Source organism: Hyperolius riggenbachi, chromosome 1, assembly GCF_040937935.1.
Source record: "Hyperolius riggenbachi isolate aHypRig1 chromosome 1, aHypRig1.pri, whole genome shotgun sequence".
NCBI lineage: Eukaryota > Metazoa > Chordata > Amphibia > Anura > Hyperoliidae > Hyperolius > Hyperolius riggenbachi.
In genome coordinates, this window is record NC_090646.1 from 565,370,422 (window position 1) to 565,395,291 (window position 24,870).

Sequence of the window (24,870 nt, forward strand, 5' to 3'; positions counted from 1 at the left end):
GGTGGCTATCTCTGCAACCCCTATTGCTACGCCACTGGGTATAAGTACAAATATACGTATGTATTTGTACATTGTTCAGGCAACTCTCACCTTATTAAAAGACCCTTTACTCTGGTGTGTTAAAACAAATTCAAATTTCTGCTTTATCCTAGCCAGTGGGTTTCCCTGCAGCCTCCAATGACACTACTAGCATGTTTATCTGAGGCACAGGCATAACTATTTGATCCTAAAATTAACCTCTTCCTAACACTCAACTTCAACATCCCCCTTATAATCCATTCCCAATGTCTAACCACTGAAGCTAACGTACCTACTGCCATTCCCTTAATTCAGTGCTGTCAAACGTAACCACTTGCCGACCACGCACTCATACTGCGCGTCGGCAAAGTGGCAGCTGCAGGACCAGCGACGCAGTTCTGCGTCGCCGGCTGCAGGCTAATTAATCAGGAAGCAGCCGCTCGCGCGAGCGGCTGCTTCCTGTCAATTCACGGCGGGGGGCTCCGTGAATAGCCTGCGGGCCGCCGATCGCGGCTCGCAGGCTAAATGTAAACACAAGCGGAAATAATCCGCTTTGTTTACATTGTACGGCGCTGCTGCGCAGCAGCGCCGTAAGGCAGATCGGCGATCCCCGGCCAATCAGCGGCCGGGGATCGCCGCCATGTGACAGGGGACAGCCTGTCACTGGCTGCACAGGACGGATAGCGTCCTGTGCAGCCCAGATTGCTAGAGGGGAAAGGTATGAGAGGGAGGGGGGGAATTTCGCCGCGGAGGGGGGCTTTGAGGTGCCCCCCCCCGCAACACCCAGGCAAGGCAGGAGCGATCAGACCCCCCCAGCACATCATCCCCCTAGTGGGGAAAAAAGGGGGGGCGATCTGATCGCTCTGCGTGCACCCTGATCTGTGCTGGGGGCTGCACAGCCCACCCAGCACAGATCAGCTAAAACAGCGCTGGTCCTTAAAGGGGGGTAAAGGGTGGGTCCTCAAGTGGTTAATGGGCAGTGGGTGTGGCTAGCACAATATTTTTCAGCAGGAGGTAGGCCTGGCAGAGGAGGGGGGAATTGACACAAAAATAGTCTGGGCAAGTAAATGAGTGCAGCCGTGGGTCGCCAGTTGAACGGCACTGTTCTAATTGTAACCAAAACTCACCTTTCATCATCTTTAGTACCAGGTCTATTGGCACAAAAATGAAGCCACCAAAACATTTCTGGTGATTTAACCACATAACAGGGCAAAATCCTATTCTATGCACTGGTGGCAATTTTAACTGCTTTGTAAAGCACCCCCACCTCTTTACTCCATTAAACACGCAGGATAAACAACTACATCTCCAAGAAGCAGAGCAATTTCTTTCCTCATTCAGGTCTCCACAGTCATGACAAAATGAATAGGAGAAGAGGCAACACATCAGCCCTATTTGATTGTATTCTTCTACATGTGACTGTCAGAGGCATATGGAGATCATTCACAATGAACTTTTTTTTTTACAGAAATGGTTGATACTCTCAGAAATTGCATAGTAGTCTGTAAAACAGCATAGGTGCAAACAATGATGTGCAATACTCCAAAAATAGCCTTTATTCCACTGCTACTGCTGTATTTGTGCACCACATGCCTGTTACAGCAGACATAAGCGTACAGAGACTGTAAACTGGTCTTCATAGGGTAGGCCAGGCACAGGGACCTGCCAGCCTACCATCCACAGACTAAAGCTGAACATCTATCGCTACTTTGGGGTTCTCTTAAGCTGGAGAACACTGGAGAAAATGTGTGTTCTTGTAAACATGGCCTAGTAAAACCTTAATGAATAAAGCTATTAACAACACAGGATATACATAACTGCAGGAACAATATGCTATTTCTGGAGTTTATATTAATCCAATTGTTTAAAGTGGACCTCCACCGTAAATGCTAAAAAATGAAAAAGACTCAAAGTGACACTTACTATGACTATTTCCCCTCTTATTTTACTCAATGCAGCAATGGCTGATTACTTCATTAAGCAGCATAAGCAACAGGGTAGCAATACGTCTGCTCTGGAATGCACTATACTGTGGCTAGCAATACAATACTTCTCTTTTCATCTCTCCTCTCTGTTACAGGCTGGTTCAGTGGCACACATAGAAGCAAAGTATCCCAGGGCCACCTTTAGGGCATATCACAGGTAGGCCTAGAGTGTGGGGCCCAAGTGAGTCTGGGGCCTTGGAGCACAGTGCCACAGCTACAGTTGTGTCTGTGTACAGAGCCTTGGAGATACTCAGAGTGGCTGGAGACATGATGCACGGCAGGGCAGGATGTGATCATGCTTCCCCTTCACTCCTCACGACGGCAGCATGGCAGGCATAGGCCGAGCGGGAGATGGAGCGGACCATCGGTAGAGGGAAGGGTCTGTCTGAGAATAGGGTTAGGTTTAGTTGTAATAAACTATCAGTAGATTGGGGGGGGGGGGGGTGGCAGTCGTTCCAGTAGGTCTGCCCAGTAATTTCTGACGGGGGCCAGAAATTTCTGACACATTATGAGGCACCCTAAATCTCTTTGTAGTTAGTCTGACTTTTTCCAGAAAAGGGGTGTGGCTAGCCAACACAAAAAGTGAGTGGAGGTTAGAAAGTTACTTTTATGGTTAGTGTGAAGAGTTTGGCTTTAAAAGAGTTTATTATTTTATCTTTTAATTTGTCTTGTATTGTACACAAAGTTCTGATCTTTTCTACTTCTAAGTACTCTTAAAATGTACCAAATCCTAGCACATCCTTCCCAGGTGACTGCATAGTAGACGAAGATTGTGTAGAAAGCTTTCCAAATGCTCTACACACCGGTTGGCCAAGTTTAAGGAAAATGCTTTATTGTATTTATGTCTAGGTGTGAAAATTACCTGATATACATTCCTTTTAATGCCAATAATGAAAGCAGAGTCAAGCTGTAGATTCATAAGTGAATAATGACCTACCAGCTCCACGAAGGCCAGTCCCCCATAGCTGTGTGCAACAAAAAACACATTTTCAGCTGCTGACTTTGAAATGAAGTTGTCCCAAACATATAATGCATGCTCCTCCGGGCTGCCATTCTCCTGCAACAAGAAGAATCCAAAGCAGAGGTTACACAAAAGGAATCTTGCAACACTACTGTATGGTCAAATCTATTAAAATGTCCAACTGTCAAAGCCAAAGGTTTGGAGAAAGGAGACTCTAGTACATTGATGGCTCACCTTGGCACTCTAGCTGTGACAAAACTGCAAATTATTATTATTATTATTTAGTATTTATATAGCGCCAACATATTACGCAGCGCTGTACAATGTATATATATATATATATTGTCACTAACTGTCCCTCAAAGGAGCTCACAATCTAAACCCTACCATTGCCATATGTCTATATTATGTAGTGTAAGTACTGTAGTCTAAGGCCAATTTTTTAGGGGGAGCCAATTAACCTATCCGTGTGTTTTTGAAATGTGGGAGGAAACAGGAGTGCCCGGAGGAAACCCACGCAGACACGGAGAGAACATACAAACTCTTTGCAGATAGTGCCCTGGCTGGGATTTGAACCAGGGACCCAGCGCTGCAAGGCGAGAGAGCTAACCACTACGCCACCGTGCTGCCCAAATACCATCATGCCTCTGCCTCCCTGAGTTATGTTTAGAGCTATCAGAATATTGCAATGCCTCATGGAACTTGTAGTTCCACCACAGCTGGAGTGCCAAGGTTAACCATCACTGCTCTAGTATAAAATATAGTCTAAAGCTTTCATATAAAGAAACCACACGAATGTGAGCCAGCCTCTGTACCATGTCGGCATGTGGGAAAGCTTGTGCAATTCCCCCAAGTGTGGTCCCTTGGGGGAACTACAATATTGCTGCCTCTATCAGGGATTGGGTCATGGGAACATGCTGCACTTCTATAGGGAGTACTAAAAAGAAATGAAGCAGGGCGGGGCTTGTAATTACTGAAAAGAAGGAGGAAGACGAGGCTGCATTCTGTAAATGTTATAGTGCAAAAACAAAAATGTGTTTGCAATGCAATTTTTAACAAACGTTTTCTTTTTATATAACATGTATCTATAAAAAAACTGCAAGCCTGAACTAGGACCAGGAATAACTGTGGTCTTGTACAGACTTGCAGTAACACAAATCTATAAATGAAGCGGGATTAAACTCTATACATAATGAATAAAAAAAACAAAAACATTCATTTGGCATCCTCACAATAGATGTACTGCATCTATAACACCATTTCCTGTGTCCCAAGTTTGGCACCATGGTAAATATTTTACTTTCTTTATACTGACGAGCATCCCGCTTCAGGAAGATCAGTGAGGCTACAATGTGACCTCACTTCTGCCCTTCCCTTTTTCCTTCTTCAGTAAAGTACTGGAATGTATTCTGTACATTTCAGTGAAAACCGCATAAAAACCGCAAATGCAGGAAAAGGGAGAAAGAAATGCCATAAAAACGTAAATGCTGAAATAACACTTAAGAATGGCACTAGCAAAAAATATACTACCTCCTCCAACACTGGTCACTAAGGGACTGCAGGTTCAAACAGGTACATGCTATTGGATATGCAATTTGTATTTATTGCGGGGGAAGAATTTATATACATTTTAATCAATGCTGAAATTGATTTGATATGATTTATTTTAAAAGCAGTGTTTAATCCAGCTATAAGTCTATCATCATTGAATACAGATGTACTTTTTTTAATTACACATAGTAAAGCTCTTCTTGGTACTTCTGGGTTTGCTTGTCAAACTCAGTGTTCTCCCCAGGCCCTCTTAGCCGGGTTCTTCACCCGGCTAGTTTTAGTAAGCACCCGGCCTGATTTGGTAAGCACTCGTCTGTCATTGGCTCACTTCCTCCTAAGCTGTAAGCAGAATTGTGCGGAGAAGCACCGGCCCAGCATTCTCTCATCTCGCCCCATCTGACTACTTTTTCATGCCACCCAGCTGGAAAAAAAATTCTGGGGAGAATACTGAAACCAATAGGAGAAGCTCAAGATAAATATTTTTAATACACGATACTTTCCTGATTTTGCAAACATGAAATCTTACGTCAATTTTTGAGCTTATCCAAATAATGGAACAAAAACAAACACATGGCCTTCAGGGATTAACATATTAGTATGCGGTAATCCCCTTCTGGACGGGTTTGTATTATAAAAATACACTTCCACGCATGCGTGCCGCAACGTCAACACTGTGGCAAACCCTGCGCCGCCACAGACTTACATGACTTCCGGTCTACCGCAGAGGTCGCGCGGTAACGTCAATTTGTCCACGAGGTAGAACGGTGACTTCTGGAGCACCACATGCTCAATGAAAGCAAATAGGCTTTCATTAGCATAGCGGTGAAGTGTAGCAAAATGACCCTAAAACTTTTACTACTGGTTAAATTCAAATACTGCTACAAAATTTAACTGTGGAACTTTTGTCATCTTCCAAAAGAAAAAACAAAACAAAAAGGCTACCCATAATTCTTCGGGAGAAATTATAAGCAGGAAATGAAGATAAATGTGTTTATCCGAGAACGTAGCAGATAATTTGTAGCTCTGTGTGAACAAACCTGTGCATCACCAATGAACTCCATTTATTATTTGGTCTTTTGAGAAAACAAACCCACATGGCTCCCTCCTATAAATTACACATTTCCAATTAAGTACTGAAAACAACGCAACGGCCAAAGTAAACACATAATTTGCAATAGAAGTACAGCCTTCTTAGGTGCACCCTATAATATTTTTCAAAATGTCTATTTTTTCCTTTAGCGGTAGTAAAGTATGTGCAAAGTTATTACATAGCTGACATTAGCGTACATAGATTAGCGCTGTGAATATATTGTTATGCTCGGCAGCCTCTAAAGGACAACAATTTGAATTTACTAATGTAATATTACAGCCATTAATTGTTAAATACCAAGTTAAAGTAATGCAAAAGACAAAGCCTTATCGACTGGAGCAGATTCCAACATCTCGACACTCCAAGGTCTGCATTTCTGATGGACTACCTGCGTTGATAACACATGGAATTATCTAAACAACATTTGCATATTTGTGTAATTATTTCCTAAGGTTAATTAGCTGCTGCAAAGCAGCGCGCCCTTTGAGACTGCTTGCCGTGACAGGTTCACATACTTCCTGTATGGATGCCAAATGTGACAGATTCTCCTATGCAGGCCAGACGCAGGAAACTTTCTGAGAGGGTAACCATAGGAATTGTCTCTTAGAAGTAGTAAGCTACGCAGCATGAAGCACTGAGGATGCCATAATGCACTGACTGGTCTCCAGCTGTCGCTCGCAATTTAAAGTGAAATTCCACTTTTGTTGAAAGATAAGGATTCTTCTTCAGTTCAGCTGCATATATTGTTAGCTTTAATGACACATTATATTGAATTACCTACTTTGTTTCAATAAATTCAAACGCACAGCAACTCCACCCTAATTGAAACACAGAGTTTGTCAACACCAGGAGTGTCCGAGCTTCCAGTCAGTCACTACAGATGTGGAAAACAACATTTTTTTTTACTGTTCTGTGCAATATTACTCATAAAGAAGGAGGAGAATTATTGGGTTGTCTGTACTAAAAAATAGTGAGAGTACAGATTCCAGATGAGGAAAGTACAAAAACTTGGACTTACAGGCAGTTTTGGAAACTCCTAACAGGCTGCAAATTAAAATGGACATGCTATTTTTTATAGCATTTAACTACAGAATAATTTGTGCAGCAATACAATACAATAATATTTCTATAGCGCTTTTCTCCCATAGGACTCAAAGCGCTCAGGCTCTCTCAGATTCAGTAGTAGGATGAAGTATTCACTCAACAAAAATTATGTTTCTGCAATTGCGAAACTGAACAGGTGGGTTTTCAGTCTGGATTTAAACACGTCCAGAGATGGAGCTGTCCTGATCTGCTGAGGTAGGGAGTTCCATAACGTAGGAGCAGCATGACAGAAGGCACTGGGACCAAAAGTTTCCAGGTGGACTCTGGGTATGATTAAATTATTAGAACCTGTAATTAGAACCAATAATATATATTGATAGCAAATATTTAGCAAGAGTAGAATTTGGCTTTAAAGGGGAACTGAAGAGAGAGGTATATGGAGGCTGTCATGTGTATTTCCTTTTAATCAATACCAGTTGGCTGGCAGCCCTGCTGGTCTATTTCTCTGCAGTAGTATCTGATTAAAACCAGAAACAAGCATGCAGCTAGTCTTGTCAGATCAGACTTATAAGTCTGAACCACTGAAACACCTGATCTGCTGCATGCTTGTTCAGGGGCTATGGCTAATAGTATTAGAGGCAGAGGATCAGCAGGGCTGCCAGACAACTGGTATTGTCTAAAAGGAAATAAACATGACAGCCTCCATATACCTCTCTCTTCAGTTCCCCTTTAAGGACATAGATGATAATGTGGATTTTTTTTGGTACCAGACTTCCAGCATTTTGTAAGGTGGTTTTGGGTTTGAACACAAATGTATGAAATAAAGATGCATTTGATATAGAGAATGTGAAGTTAGAATTTCTCTAGAGGCTGATGATTCAGAACATTTCACACACTTTTCACAGTAATGTATAAGGGCTATAGCTAATCAAAATGCTAGGCTAATTGAAGTAAATGCAGCGGAGCCCACAGAGCAATTGCAATTTGCGAAAATAGTAAACTTATAACCCACAGCTTTGTTCAGAGTGTTTCACTAAAGGAAAGTGATGGTTCAAAATCGATTTAGTCTAAACCGCTCCGGTATCGCTCTGTTTTAAGACGTAAAACCAGTCTAAGCATTTTGGGAGTTTTGCAAACGCAGTAGGTGTCCAGCCTTATGATATGGTGTTGGCAGCAGATATATTTTCTCATTATTCAGATCGTAAGAGAGCCACTGGCATTCATTTCAAAACAATAATCCAGTAAAAGAGAGAAGATGGACATGAGATTAACCTGGTGTACTGGGGCACCTTACCGGATCACTTTAGTTGTCCTTCTTCAGATGTGTTTTCACTGGTGTATTGTTAGAGAGATAAGGAAGCAAGAGAGATATGGAGGCTAGGCTGGCTCATACAGAGAGCTACTAGTATGTAGCACCGCAGAATGAAAATGCAAATTACCCAGCACTGACCGCAGGAGGGGGAGGGTTAACTTACCCATGCCGCCGCCTGGATCCAAAGCGCTCCACTTGCGCTTCAACGAAGAATGAGGAAGCGTGGAAGTGACGTGGAATGTGAAGTGGAGTGCATTGGAACAAGGCGGTGGCATGGGTAAGTTAACCCCCTCTCCTGTGGTCAGAGCTGGCCAATTTCAATTCAGAGCAGCTACGTACTCGTAGCTACTCTGTATGAGCAAGGCTGCCATATTTATTGCCGTTTAAACAGTTGCAGTTGACTGGCATCCTGTAGTGTCTGAATCACATACTTGAAACATGTGGCTAATCTTGTCAGATGTTTGTCAGAAACTCTGATCTGCATGCTTGTTCAGGATCTATGGATAAAAGTATTAGAGGCAGAAGATCAGCAGGACTGCCAGTCAACTTGTATAGTTTGAAATGAAATAAATGTTAGCCCCCATATCCCTCTCACTTTAGTTACCCTTTGGTGTGAGCAAATACTACTACCCATCCATCTCTGTCTTCCTATATGCTGTGCACTCATGACCAGGGAACCAAAAATGTAATTAATATGCTAATTAGACCAATTCAGTTGGCAGAATTTGGGAAATGTAAGCCACACCCTATAGCTGATGATTAATTTCATTTTTAATCATCAGTAGTAGCTGTGTTAATAGTGATTTGATAGACTTATTTCTTCTCTTCTGGATGCAGCTAATTCACATATTCAGAGTATTTTCCACTCATCACTCATAGCTACTGTTGTAAGACATGGAGGTTGAGAGTCAATAACCTTCCAGCTACCTTGTGCAGTAGCTTGCAGAGAAACCAGTTGGCACAGTATGAAAAAAAAATGCTTGAGAAGTGAGTTCACTGTCTCCTTAATCCTGTACCCAATAACTGCTCTAAATGCTTCCAAGCTGCACAAACAGCCACAGTGAAATGAATGGAAGTGGTAACCCAGTGATTGGGAGGCAATTTTCAGGCATTTCAATAACCTTTTCTCCAATGTGTTGAGTGCACACTGGCCACTTAGTAAAAATGTTTTTTTTAACTGAAGACCAAAAATGAACCCTGTATATTTTTGTCAGCTGGTTGAAACTGCTGTCATTGGGCACTTGTCCAAAGAGGAAAATTCATCAATTGGAATCAAATTAATTTTTTTTTTAAATTGAGGAAATCTGCTATCCTATCCACTCAGCAGAGGGGAGTAATTAAGGGGCCTCCATGGCCAACCTCTTTGTGAAATGCTTGGTTTTGGGCCTTCAAGCCAACCCTACAGCTAAAACGCTTTTTACATCAATTGCTTGGAAGCCATTTACTAATCAGGTTCTGAAACTTTGAACCTGCATATTTAATGTAGAAACCACAATGTAGAATGACAAATACACCAAATTCTTCAGAAGGAGGTTAGAAGTGGAAGCATCCGGTTTTTTTTCCCTCTCAAATGCAAAATTTACTTTGAGACAGCTATATTCTGTAAAGCATCCTCCGCTCTCAATTCTGGAAGCAAGCAGCTTCTGCTTAGAGCTTAATCAAATCTGAGAAACAGAAGGAAATAGATAGGAGCCAGGGAAATGGAATCAGCATTGTGCCAACTTTCGATTCTGCTTGGCAAAACCCCCGTAGTGCATCGGGGAGTAATGCTTAGAAGAGCAGAAAACTATATCTACATCACTTCGGATGTGATTCAGGGGTCGCCCATTCAAATGCAGGCACTTGATAGTAAACACAAGCGTGTAAACAGCTGCATCTAGTATTTCCCCTGTCCACATATGAGTAATTACATCAATACAATGAGCATAGTTTCTAGATCAATGTAGTTAACCTAACGATTGTATTATACTATCGGACATTAGCTGGAATTGAACGCCCAGCATGACATTATGTTTAATTACACGTTCACAGCTCTGTTTTAAGCAAGAATAATAAAGCACAGGTCTTTAAAAGGACACACAAGAACAAACTTTAGGTTAGCCACACTTGGGCATTTGTCTGATGGAGGATGAGATCAGATATAACATTTGCCTTTCATCAAATGAGTCTTCTTTCCATTTTCCAAGTGATTTTCTATATTTCTGGCAAACTGTAAACACTCTTCGATGTATTTCTACTTCGAAAAATAGATCACTTCCCCACATTGGCTATGTCTGGTCATTGTTACTTTGTTTATGCTCTGGGAAGCGATTACCACTCACAGTTCAATGTATATGTTAGGGCCAGAACCCGAAGTCTGGCCACTTTGGGTTCTGGACAGTCAAAACATGCCCCTGCGGCCAATGTTAGAAATGAATTAGTTGGCTGTCTAGCATGAATGAATCCCGGCGGCATAAATGGAATTAATTCCCCGTCGGCAATGTAACAGATGAAGCCGCCTCCTCTCCTCTCCTCCCCCTGCCCCTCTCTTATGCAGCTGTGGCAGCCGGGGACCACGCGTGTCCTCCCAGGGTCGTTCGTAGCGGCAGGGAAGCAGAGCGGGAAAGCTCCAGACATTGCTTCTGCCAGCACCTGCTCTGCAGGAACGAACGGCAGGATTCCCTCTATTTACAAACGTCCAACAATGAAGACCTCCAGTCCAGGAGCTGATTGCTGCGATGCCCACAAACTTACTTTGCAAACTTTTAGGCTACTTACACACTAAGACGTTGCGTTTTAGGAGACGTTAAGGTCGCATAACGTGCCCCTAACGCAACGCATGGTGGCGTGGGAGAGGACGTTAGAGTGAGCTGCGTTAGGTGGCTCTATCCGCATAAGGTCTCCCAGAGTGGCGCTGATTGGCCGGCGGGACCACGTGATGCGGAGCGAGACACTCCGCATCACGTGGTCCCGCTGGCCAATCAGCGGCCGCCAGTGCATATTAAGTAGCCATGTGCGCGGCTACTGTAGCGCCATCTCCCCGCCTCCTCTCCGCCCCCACTGAGCATGTGCAAACAGTCTGAACGCACAGCATGCTGCACTTTAACTAAAACGTGCAGCGTTACATGTAACGCAACGTAGGCACTGAACAGCCCACTTGTGTTACATTGCTGTGCTTTGGGGGAGCGTTACAGGCTGCACTAACGTGCACCTGTAACGTCCCACTGTGAAAGCAGCCTTAAATGGAACTTCAGTCACATTTCTACATCATGCAAAGTATATACAGATTACTTTCTAAAAGGAAGTTTATTTCAACCAAAATAGTATCCTTGTAGCTTACTCCATTTTTGTAGGCTAACATGAACTGACATATGTGCATGACTGTTATCAATACCTAAAATGTCAGCAATGGCCTCTGGGATAGACCAGTATTATTCCAACAGATAGAAGAGAGCCTGGCACTGTATCCTGAAAACCACACCTTTATTCAACAGCCGGGTACAAACTGGCCTCAATTCACTAAGCTTAACTCCTGTCTTTAATAACTCTTCAGAGCTGTTTTACAGTTATCACAATTATATCACCATGGTGATAACTGTAAAACAGCTCTGAAGAGTTATTAAAGACAGGAGTTAAGCTTAGTGAATTGAGGCCATAGTGGTGTGCAGTGGGCCTGATAGGGAAACCTTTCCCCCTCACTGCACACCACTATGTCAGTACCCAGCTGTTGAATATAGGTGGGGTTTTAAGGATACAATGTGATGGTTTCCTTCTTATTCCTAAACAAGTAGTACTAACACCCATCTCATATTTTGTCCAAGAATCAGTGTACTGCAAATAGTCACATGAAAAAAGGAGAGGATACTAGGATACAATAACTTAAGGGCCAAAATGGTGGTGAAAAGCATAGCGGGAGAAGTAGACTGAGGCTTTCAATGCTTTAATTTAGTGCCACACACTAGGGATGGCCAATAAGATGCAAGTAATTCTGAGCTAATGCAAAATTATACAAATGTATGCCTGAATACGGACACACTGAATTCCACCTTGGCAGTATTTGATTGGCCATTTTCAAATTGCATCAAACTGCATACATACTTTGCTCAACCCTGCATTAAACCTGCATTAATTTGTAATTATTTACATCTCAATGACCATCCTAGTACACACACACACACACACACACACACACACACACACACACACACACACACACACACACACACACACACACACACACACACACACACACTAACTAGTACTAAAGAGTACTAAAGCAGCATTTTGTGAAAGGACACATAAGGTAAACGATTTCAGTGAGTATATCTACAACAGCGCTTTAACTCAGCTAAAACACGGAATCAACCCAAGTACCACCAGCAATTAAAGCACAGTTACTAATGCACAGATAATTTATAACAAGATGGAACGTCTGTGCATGTTTCAAATAGCAAACTCTTCCCACAGAAATTGGCACATGGTGTGGAATTAGTGGCAAAATCTTAACGGTGCCACAAGTTATTTGTCAGCAGACAACACCTGCTTCTGCAGAGCTAACAACACTATTCAGTAAGTCAGCTAAGAGTTTTTGAGCAAGATTCCCGAACACTGCTACTTCCTACTGAGTGCGCTCTAGTGACTGCATTGAAAGGGCTTTGAGTCCAAAAGGAGAAAAGCACAATGCAAATATTGTAATTATTATAATTATGGCAGATAGTTTTGCCTGATGGCAGCGAGAACCTGTCTACACATCTGATCCTGGGTAACGTGCGCACTCAGTCCCCTAAAAACTTCATTGGTAGAAAGTAAATAGCCTTATAACAAGTGAGAGTAAAAGTGCCCACAGACTTACAGAGGGGCACTAGAAATGGCCAGAAGATCGATCCTTCTCAGACCAAATCTGGTCAGAGAGGGATTGACTCCTTCCACACACTAGATTTTTTTAATAGATTTTTAGCATGAAATCTATGAAACATCTACTGCAGCGTTTCACTGTTTGATGCAGTGCTATGTTTTGAGCCGAACGATATCTTCCATCTGGCACAATCGAGCCAGCATGTTGCAGCATCAATTTCTACCAGATTTCATCAAAGTGATTGAATCTGCCGGGAATCGTCAGGAAAATAACAATTGGTGTTTTGCCACCTTTATAATTTCAACATCATATAACAAATATTAAGTGAGTATGAAGCGAATGCTTTTTGATGTAGTAAATAATACTGCATGCACACAATGAAGGCAGATAAGATCAGACTCAGCAGCAGCAGAACCTGTATGCACCAAAGCACCAATCTCAGGGAAAAAAAAAAAAAAAAAGATTTCAAAGCAGCGCAGGACAAAAGTCACATATCACACAACAATAGGTTCCGCCAAGCAAATGCTTGTATAGTAGAAAGATTATCAAGACCAGACTGTCACGCGGTGACCTTGCTGGCGTCTAGCTAATCTGACAATATTTTGTAGTGCATTGTTTCAAATCAATAACTAATTAACAAAACTACAAAAGGAGTAGCACTCTTTTCTGAGATCTCTTGTTAAAAATGGCTGCTGGATACACTTGGGCAGAAAGGTCACACTTACGACATCTTCACATCTTTCTACATCCTTTCACTGTCAGATTACATTACTCTTAAAAATTAATTGTCATGAGTTAAAACAGCAGCCGGCGTGTTACGGCCACATGTCATAATGACATGGTGAGGAGGTGTTTTGATATAAGCTGATACCATCAGCCCTCAATCATATCTTAATTTTTGCACTTGACCTAACTGGAAGATTGGGAGCAGACTTCTTGCTTTGCAAGTGGCAGTCAAACCTTGGGGATCCGCAGTAGCTTTAGCTACTGAGGCATAATTAATGGGAATTCCACAGACACCGGTGGAAAATGAAGAATCTAAAAATAAGTACAACACAGATTTTATAGTTTATATAAAAAAAAGCCATGTTAATACGGTTTCAATACTACATAGTGTGACGCCCAAATCTAATTTAAAGGAGACCTCAACTGAATTGTCATTTTTTTGTATTTAGATAACAGCCTAGAATGGGGAAAAACAGTTTGCATTGCAGCAAGAAACTGCCCCTTTTAATAGAGCCTTCTGCTACTGTGTAACCCAGATAAATTGGCCATTGAACTCTGTGCAATTTAATCAAGCAATCCACCTCTCCTCTTCAGCAATTACATGCTTACATAAAGTCATAAAATCAGCTGTTATCTGAGACGATGTACATTTACTGGCAAATGTTATGCTGTCTGGTTCCCCTATAAAAACCATACTAGCATCTTTTTATTATTTGGAAATTGATTACATACTGTATGTCACTATGGTTACAGCAACATGAGCTCTGTGTGACCCTTCTCTCGTCTACCCTGAGGAACTGTGATTAGCTGGAATACTTTAAAGACATCTGTACTTATGTACACAAGTATAGTTTACCAATAACTAGCACACCAATAACTAGGCTGCTTTCCTTTTTCCCTATTCTCCCTGAAAGCGTTAATCATTCAGGTATGAAAATGACAGTTTTTCTCCAGTCAGGACCTAGTCAGACTGTAGCGCAACACTCACTGGGTGAATCTTAAAGCAGTAGGATTAGCCATACTATGCCACGGAAAAAAACACATATATAAGTAGATAGATACTTAATTTACTTGCATAAAACATGTATTGTACTGTCCACGTTTTGATTTCAGTGAATTGTATATAGTAAATGAAGAGAATTCTGTTCCTGGTGGGAACCGTGTCTTTTGCCCACAGTTTGAGGCTAAATCCTGATATCATTTCTGCCCTTAACTATTTTATTTTCTCCTCCAATTGCTGAGTCACCTCAGCCTTGCTTGTAAACACAAGTGAGCAGAGGATCGTGTTTCAGATAGGCAGCTAGGAAGGGAAATTAATGGAAGAGGAGGAATACATTATAGATAAAAAGAACCCCCAGCATGCAGCTGTTTGGCATTGATTATTAAAGGGCCAGTGCTCCTAAAGTATGTGATAACTCCAAACCATAACAGCAGAAAAATATTTGAACGTTTTGAATGCAGGATTAACATCTTTATCCCACTTTGAGGTGGCCATACACGTATACATTTGCAGCAAATTCGACCATCAGATAGATTTCTGTCAGATGCCTGTCAAGTTGAATCTGACAGGAATCTATCTGATGTGTGCCACACACTAGGGACAGATTTCCAATAGATTTCAGAATGAAATCGATTGGAAATCGATCTAAATGCATTATTGGACCATTAGATCCAATGCAACTCTATGGGCCATTGATCTGCTGCCAGCAGCAGATCGTCCCAGATTTTTCCATCCTGTCAGATAGATCAAATCAATTGAAATCAATTCGCAAATCGATCAATCGGAGGCTGAAATCGACCGGCGTATGGGCCCCTTTAGGAGTAGTAGGACACATGCAAATCTTTAATTCATAAGATTCATTTTTACCTCCGGTTTACTTTAACATCCCTTTTATTTTTTCTTCCTACTAGCATTTTCACAAAATCATAATTCTGTTACTGAGAAAATTTTCTCTTGATCCCACTACCATCCTGTCTACATGTTCTCTTAGAACAATCTGTCTAGCTCTCTGATTCTTTATTAGAATTTATTGTGCCTGTATAGTAGTTCATTAGATGATAAGTTCATATCAAAAAGTATGGTTAAAGCACATGGTCAGGAGAAGCTCAGGTACTGGTTACCCCTTGCACCAATGACTGTAATATCAGTAGCAATGCTCTCAAAGAGATTCAGACTGTGCATTCCCCTTGCAGTCTGAGCTGTGGAATGATGTAATCCAGGCATCATCACCAACCACACCCACAAAGCTTGAATCTGACTCCATTCTGTTTATGATCACATTTTCATAACAGGATAGTAGCTGCAGAAACTTTCTACCCCACACAAAAATGTGAACATTTCAGCACTCTAATTACAAAAGCTGTGAAACAAGTTTTTAAGCAAAAATATTTTTTTGTGCAGATTTTTGTTTTTTATTCTATTCTATTACTGTATCTGTTTCTATATCTCCTGATTTTAATATTTGACAGGCATAAAACATGTGATCACATGGGTGCTTATAAAGGACAACTGACCTGAGATGGATATGGAGGCTGCACATTTATTTCATTTTAAACAATACCATTTGCCTGGCTGTCCTGCTGATGCTCTGCCTCTAATACTTTTGGTCATAGACCCCAAACAAGCATGCAGAACAGATGTTTGACTTAAGTTTTATTCGATTAGCCACAGGCTTGTTTCAGGTGTGTGATTCAGACACTACTGAAGCATGAAATATCAGCAAATTGAAAAAAACTATCAGTTGTCCTGAAAAAGTCAAAAGCGAGTGGTGGATCTGAGTGGTTCTGAGAGGATCTTAGAAAACCATCTCAGTGGATTTCTGATCAATTTTTAGGAAAATGTAATGGTGTGGGATAGATTATCAGTTTATTAATGTATAGGTCCAAGAAATTTGTCAGAATTTTCAATTTTTTTATTATAATTGGGGAAAATTTTAAGACATGTATATTGTGGTCAGATTTTTTAAATGTTACAATCAGAAAAAAATTGATTGTAATTCTTGAATTGATTTTTTTTAAAATGTATGGCGTTAGGCCACCTTTACAAAGGTGAACTGCTGTAACAACTCTTTAATTGACCTGCTTTATATTTAACTACATTTTTGGAATCTGACAGAAATCTGTGTCCCTGTGGAAGAGATTTCCCGTACAGCCTGAGATCACTGAATCTCCATTTGGAAGAGCTAGATTATCTTTTTAGGATTTTATCTGCTGGTCCAATGGAGGAATTCTCTCAAATCCTGTTTTACCATCAGGGACAGAAAGGGGTGTAAAAATGTCAAACAGGGACACTAAAAACCTTTCACAGAGACTTTTTTTTACCACTGAAAAGTTTTCATTGGATTCCCAATTAATTTCATAGAAAAAGATTATTTAAAGAAAAACAAGTATGTTTGAAAGTCTGTAAAAACATATAGAAATGATCAGCAACCACCAGATTCTACTCTGACAGTGGCCATGCCAATTATTTCTGAATATCTATCTGCCTTAAACTGGAGTAATATATGCCAAGCAATTGCTTTATCTATTGATAATTCACATATATAGCAAGAGACATAGAAAGGGATGCGCTGACAATTCAGACGTACGCATCCACACAAAAGCACAACAGATTTATGATACGTCCTCGGTGCACACAGGTATGTTACCATTGATTTCTCTAAATAATGACAAATCATCAGGAAAATTGGTGACAAGCATTTTTAACATAGAAAGCCCAAGGAACAACAATCAATATACAGAGTTTATAATTATGTGCCTAGTGTATTACAGTGTAGATTCGCTAAATGCATCAACGTGTCAAAATACATATATATTCCTCACTGTGAAATTTGTTACACATAACTAATAAATACCATAGCTGTCTAAAACATCAGAATGTGTCTAACATAAGAAAATATGATGTCTGATCAAAAAAAAAAAAAAAAAAAAAAAAGTCAAACCGCAACCATGAAATACATTATTCTATAAGTTGTTAAAATATGTATTTATTATTTATTTATTGTATTTATAAAGCGCCAATATATTACGCAGCGCTGAACATTAATTTAGGTTACAGACAATATTTAGGGGTGACATACAGCAATATGACATTACAGGAATACATGCATACCAGATCACACAGCACAGTGTGAGTACAAGGTAATGCTTAGTCAGTCACTGGATGGAGCATGGAGATTAGGAAAGTTAGGTTCACTCAGATGCATAGCATGGGTGCACAGTAATGGAGGTGCATGATCAGGCAGGACACAAAAGGAGGAGGACCCTGCCCAAAGGCTTACAATCTAGAGGGAGAGGTAGGGACACGAACTGTAGGGGACCAGAGTTCAGCTGTAGGTTTAGAGCACTTGTGAGGGGTAGTAGGCCAGAGTGAAAAGGTGAGTTTTGAGGGCTTTGTTGAAGATATTGAAGGAGGGGGCTGCCCTAATGGGTAGGGAGTTCCATAGTGTCAGAGCAGCTCTTGAGAAGTCCTGGAGGCCTGTATGGGACTGGGTGATGCGGGGGGCGGTTAGGTGAAGTTCATTGGAAGAGCGGAGTGAGCGGCTAGGTGTGTACCTCTGAGTAAGATCGGAAATGTAGGTTGGACAGGTTTTGTGGACAGATTTGTAGGTCAGACACAGCATCTTGAATCTGATTCTGGACTGGATAGGAAGCCAGTGGAGGGATTCTAGGAGGGGATCTGCCGTGGTGGAGCGATGGGAGCAGTGGATAATTTTGGCTGCTGCATTCATGATGGACTGCAGTGGGGCGGATGGGGTCATAGGGAGACCAGACAGCAGGGCATTGCAGTAGTCAAGGCGGGAAATTATAAGGGCATGGATGAGGAGTTTGGTGGTGGCAGCGGTCAGGAAAGGGCGAATCTTATAGATGTTACGAAGGTGGAAGTTGCAGGACTTTGTGAGGTTTTGGATGTGGGAAGTGAAGGAGAGTGCCGAGTCCAGGGTGACACCCAGACAGCGGGCTTGAGAGGTAGGGCGAATGGTAGTGTGGTTAACAGTGACATGCACATCTGGGAGGTTCGTGGATGGCCAGGGTGGGAAGATCATAAATTCCGTTTTGTCTAGATTTAGTTTCAGGAACCTGGCGGACATCCATGAGGAGATGGCCAATAGGCAGGAGGAGACCTTGTCCATGGTAGTGGGGGATATGTCAGGGGTGTGGAGGTAGATCTGGGTGTCATCTGCATACAGATGATAGTTAAAACCCATGGAGGAGATAACCTTGCCAATGGAGGATGTGTATAGGGTGAACAGTAGGGGGCCAAGGACCGAACCTTGGGGGACTCCCACCAAGAGGTGGTTGGGGGTGGACGAGGACTCAATGAAGGCGGTCGTGAAGGAGCGGTTGGAGAGGTAGGATGAAAGCCAGGACAGGGCGAGATCGTGAATGCCCAAGGACTGGAGGGACTGGAGGAGTAGGGGATGATCTACTGTGTCAAAAGCTGCTGAAAGGTCAAGGAGGAGAATGGAGTATTTACCTTCAGCTTTCGCTACGGCAAGGTCGTTGACCACTTTGGTGAGAGCAGTTTCGGTTGAGTGGGCAGGCCGAAATCCAGATTGCAGTGGGTCTAGCAGTGAGTTGGCATTGAGGTACTGGGTCAGGCGTTTGTGAACCAGACGCTCAAGGAGTTTTGAGGCAAAGGGGAGGAGGGAGATAGGACGGTAGTTGGAGGGTAGCAAGGGGTCGAGGGAGGGTTTCTTGAGCAGGGGTAGTACAGTGGCCTGCTTGAAGTCTGAGGGGAAGGTGCCTGTGGATAGGGAGAGGTTGAACAGGGTAGTGAGGACTGGGGCCAATTCCGTGAAGTGAGGCTGGAGTAAATCAGAAGGGATGGGGTCAAGGGGGGAGGTAGTGGTATGGGAAGTCTGCAGTAGGTGGTTGACTTCCTCGGTAGTAGTAGGAGTGAAGGATGTGAGGGGAGGTTAGGGTGGAGGAGGAGCTGGTTGGGAGGGGGTGGGAGGTGAAGATTGGAGATTGGATATTTCCTGGCGGATGAAGACAATTTTGTTGGTGAAGTGGGTGGCTAAATCTGTGGCAGAGAGGGAGGAAACGGAGGGTGGGGGGGGGGGGGTTTAAGCAGGGAGTTGAAAGTGGCAAAAAGACGGGGGGTTGGAAGCTTGTGCTCCGATGAGCTTGGTAAAGTATTCCTGCTTCGCATGAGCAAGGGCAGTGTGGAACTGCAGCAGGTTGGTCTTGTACTGTAGGAAATCCTGGTTAAGTCTAGTTTTTCTCCATTTCCGTTCAGTGGCGCGTGTTTTCCTCTGGAGGTTGCGAGTATGGGTAGTGTGCCAGGGCTGGGGGTTAGGGGGTCGGTTGCGGCGAAATATTGGTGGAGCAGCTTTCTCTAGGGCTGATGAGAGAGTTTGGCGATACTGAGCTGCAGCAAGATTAGGACAGGTTAGGGTGGGGAGAGTGGAGGAGAGGGCATGGAGGGGGTCAGCAAGGACACTAGGGTTGAGCTTGCGTAGGTCTCGCTGCCATCGACCAGGTGGGTGGGTAATTTGGAGGTGCCTTCTGTGAGGAGGTTGAAGGTGAGAAGGGGATGGTCTGAGGGTGGAAAGGGTGCGATGTCAAGGTCTGCAATGGTGGTGGATTTAGTGAATATAAGGTCGAGAGTGTGCCCTGCAGTGTGAGTGGGGGTGTTGGCGTGTTGTACTAGTCCAAGTGAGTTGGCAATAGTGAGTAGCTGGGTCACAGCGGAGCTCTGGGCTTCATCGATGGGAATATTGAAATCCCCAAGGATGATGGTGGGAGGTCAGAGGAGAGGATGTGAGGGAGCCAGGAGGCAAGGTCATCGAGAAATTGTGGGGTGGAGCCCGGAGGGCGGTATAAGACCACAACAATGGCAGGGAGGGGGTGGTAGAGGCGGATGGTGTGGGCCTCAAATGATGTGAATTGTAGAGAGGTAGGTGGGGTGAGGACACGGAAGGTGCAGGATGGGGAGAGGAGCAGACCCACCCCTCTCCCGGTCCTGTTGTCTGGTCTGGGGGTGTGACTGAGGTGAAGCCCCCTGTAGGAGAGGGCAGCCTCTGCGGCAGAGTTAGAGGGGGTGAGCCATGTCTCAGTGAGTGCGAGGATGGTGAGGGATTTGGAGAGGAAGAGGCCGTGGACTGCTGTAAGTTTGTTATGGACGGATCTGGCATTCCAGAGACCGCAGGGTAGGGGGAGTATGTGTTTGTGGGTGGGATGGATGGAAATAAGGTTGGAGCGAGGATGGGTGTTGAGGTTATTTGTGGACAGAGGGTGAAGTGTATGAAGCAGGTCAGCAGGGGATGCTTGTCTGGCAGCAGGCTGTGGCCCAGGATAGGGTGATATATCACCAGCTGCAAGTAAGAGTAGGAGGGAGAGAGTAAGCAAATGTAAATGGGATTTAAATGTTTGTGACGTTTTTGAGCTGCTGGAGGGAGAGAGAGATTTCAGGAGAGCTAACAGTTCATGAGAAGCTGAGTAAGGTGAGGAAAGCAGAACAGGTGAAATGAATATATCTAAAACACAAGTTGTTGAAAGCTATCTACATGTCATTATTTGAATTTATATAGCTCTGGCATTTTAGGCAGCACTTTATAGAGTTTGCAGAAGGGATTTAGATCACTTACTGTCGCTGAAAGGAGATCACTATCATATATGCCTACTACCAAAGTCTAAGGCAGGGTTCACACTCGTTTTCCCAAAACCGCTATCTCTGCACGTTTATGTAGAGGTGAAACTCTAAAAATTAGAATGTTAAGTTCATTTATTTCAGAAATTCAACTTAAAAGGTGAAACTAATATATGAAATAGACTCATTACATGCAAAGCGAGATACTTCGAGCATTTATTTGTTATAATGTTGATTATGGCTTATTAGCTTATGATAACCTCAAAATTAAAATCGCACACCATCAGAGTATTGTGAAAATGTTCAATATTCTAGGCTCAAATTGTCAAACTCTAATCAGCTAAATAATCCAAAACACTTGCAAAGAGATCCCATTTCATATGTTAGTTTCACCTTGAATTATTGAAATAAATGGATTTTTGCACGATATTCTAATTTTTCGAGTTTCACCTGTATTTCAATGGCATTGCATTCATTTTGTATGAAAATTTGCATTCACAATTTTTCCAGCGTTTCAAATTCAATTGTCAGGTCTGGATTATTTCATGTGTGATGTGAGATTCAGGTTTCAAACGGAAATGCAGAATATATAATTTACATTTTGCATGAAACTTTACATGCAATTTTGAAGTTAATACATGCATTTTCATGTAAATTAACTTCATTGGCATTCAACGAAAGATCGCAACATAAAATTTTGCATACACACGTATATAAAAATTAAGAATGTACACGAAAAATTACAAACACAGAAGAGTGAATACAGAAGCTTGCATGCATAAAATGCTAGCACAAGTGTGAACACTCCCTTTGTCAATTTCACAGGGGGGCAATTGACCTTCAAGTATATTTTTGGGAACCTTATGGTTTCCAATGTAGGTTCTGTGACATGTCACTTGTCATGCAGAACAGCAGGCGTCATGTGAAGGCAGTTTCGTTATGGAAAAGGGTGGAATCACTGCTGGAAGCAGGTAACATACGCTGCTCCCTGAACTACTCTGTGTACTGGGCGTGGGGCACAACAACTATTTAATACTGATATGGGGGTATATAAACACTACATTAAACACACAAATGCTTACCTGATCGTGTTATCGGAGGAACATGCATAAAGGCTACTTTAATACTGCTACCTGGGGGAAGGGGTACACAGGTAACAGGCTGGGAGGAAGTTGGCATCCAAAGTGTTGCTGGGGGGCCCAGTGATTCCTAGTTACACCCCTGCTTCAAAAGCTGGGCAGCCTGCTGTTTCCACCATCATCATGGCTAGCTTAAAGGGCAAATGAAGCAAGAGGGAAATGGAGCCTGATTTATTTCCTTTTAAGCAATACCAGTTGCCCGGCTAGTCTGCCGATTGTCTGCTTCTAATACTTTTAGCCATAGACCCAACAAGCATGCAGCAGATCAGATGTTTGGCAGCATTGTCAGATCTGACAAGATTAGCTACATGCTTGTTTCTGGTGTTATTCAGCCACTATTGCAGCCAAATAGATCCGCAGAGCTGCTAAGCAACTGATATTGTTTAAAAGGAAATAAATATGGCAGCCTCCATATTCTTCCCACTACAGAAGTATTTTAAATCACATTGGGAGCACTAAAAAGGAGACACCATAAAGAGACACTGCACTGAGTGTTTAAGAATTGAGCCACAATAATAGAGAAAGCAGGTTGGTCATGCTGAGGTGGGCTGCAGGGTCAGAATATTGTACACTTAGGCTTCTTGCACACAGGGACGTTACAGGCGCACGTTAGTGCAGCCTGTAACGCTCCCCCAACACACAGCAATGTAACACAAGTGCGCTGTTCACACTGCCCACGTTGCGTTACATTATAACGCAGCAAAGTGCTGCATGCTGTGCGTTCTATGCGGCTAAGCCGCGTTAGACTGTTTGCACATGCTCAGTCATGTTGGGGAGGAGGAGAGAGCGGCTGGGCACATGGCTAATTAATATTCACTGCACTCAATGACGTGCAGTGTTTACTTCCTGGAGCGGCCGCTCTGTGCGGCGATTGGCCGGGCGGGACCACGTGATGCCGCATACGTCCAAGAGTATGGATCACGGCATCACGGACGCCAGAGTGAGCTGCACAACGCGGCTCACTCCGACGTCCACACCAGAGAGCACCAGGCGTTGCGTTAGGGGCACGTTATGTGCCCTATAACGTCCCCTAAACGCAACGTCCTGGTGTGTAACTAGCCTTAAGACATTGCAAAAGTAAGCCAATCATCCTGAGAGCTTAACACGTGGTAAGTGGAGCCTGGGAATATTTCGGGGAGCTCAGGTTAACATAAACCTTCTGTAATCAATTTATAAAAGTAAGATTCGAGATTTAAAAAATGCCAAAACATACCCAAAACGTGAAAAGGCATGAGGGATTTTTTCTGTTTAACACAGTACTCTAATAATTGTGGAAAAACTCCTAACATATACTTGTGACAAGCGAAGATTATGTTACCTGCAATAAGGGGTACTTGGTAAATGCAGTCTTTTATAAAAGGTTATGCACCATAATACTGTTGCGTAACACAGCACTACATACATAGGCACAGCATTGTTCCAATAGTAAGGAAACTGGATCGTGTAAAGACATTGGATTTACTATGATTTTGAGTGAAGAGTCAGGTTATTGCTGCCAACTGTGTGCTGCCAATTTTATCTTGGCAAAAATGTATGTACTGATCTGTTACAAACACAATTTTTGGTCTTTGACTCATATGATGAATGTCAAATCTCTTTAGTCCAAAGGTCTGGGCTGCTCTTTACTGGAAGTACATAGATTAAGGAGACTTCACATGTTAGTGAGGAATATCTCTATGCACCCTGATGCTACATGAAAAGGACTGCTTAAGAATGACTACAATAATTAACTTCATACTGTATCCTTTGATTTTAAGGTGAGAGTCCTTATAACAAGCGAATAAAGCAGATATAAGCTTTACCATATTCACAAAATGTCTACTTAGCTAACACTTGGTTTATATTTGAAGTAGAACTAAACTCTTAGAAACTTGTTATCACCAATGTTTCATAACACACCATTGTACACAGGAGGCTGGGCTCAGGACTGTCAGCCTGTTGGTGCACTATGGTCTGGTCCTACACCCCAATGCCAAAGCAGGCATGCAGTCACGTGTGGGGATGAAGTCAGCAGAACACTGTGGGAGAGTGCCAGGCCAAACAACACACAAACAGTACTTGCATGTCAGTATGAAGATAAGGGGGGGGGGGGGCTAATTAGAATGGAAAGTCTACAAGAGGTAATTGTGCAGTCATAAAACCCCTCTTGAAGAAACTATCACTGGATTTGGACTCTGTGGTCAACTACAGACCGGTGGCGAACTTACCATTCCAATCAAAAGTTATCGAGAAAGCAGTTGCCAACCAGCTAGAAGCTCGGCTTACAGATAACAAAATTTTTGATACCTTTCAGTTAAGATTCAGGAAAAGGCACTACATTGAAACTGCACAAGTCCGAGTAATGAATGATCTACTTACAGCAAGAGACAAGGTCGGGTGCTCAATTCTGATTCTTCTTGACTTGTCTGCAGCTTTTGATACTGTGGATCATGAAATACTAATCCAGAGATTTAAGAATTATTGTGGCCTAAGGGGTACTGTTCTTAGCTGGTTTCAGCCCTTCCTATCTGGCAGGACACAGCAAGTATGTCTGGGCTTACACTACTCTAACCAAGTGCCACTTGCCTATGGAGTTCCACATGGAGTTGCTATCTCCATTACTCTTTGTAGTCTACA

At 42.7% G+C, this 24,870-nt stretch overlaps 1 protein-coding gene across 3 annotated transcripts in view; it reads right to left on the reverse strand.

Annotated features, from left to right (window-relative positions):
* Nucleotides 1–24,870, reverse strand: part of ARB2A (ARB2 cotranscriptional regulator A) — a 651,099-nt gene that overhangs the window by 295,813 nt on the left and 330,416 nt on the right. For all 3 annotated transcript variants that reach the window (XR_011023128.1, XM_068247503.1, XM_068247504.1), the window contains exon 8: nucleotides 2,941–3,060. Coding sequence is in view for 2 of the 3 variants with exons in the window: in XM_068247503.1 (XP_068103604.1) it covers nucleotides 2,941–3,060 (120 nt within the window). In the remaining variant the exon portion in view is untranslated. The remainder of the gene's footprint in view (nucleotides 1–2,940; nucleotides 3,061–24,870) is intronic.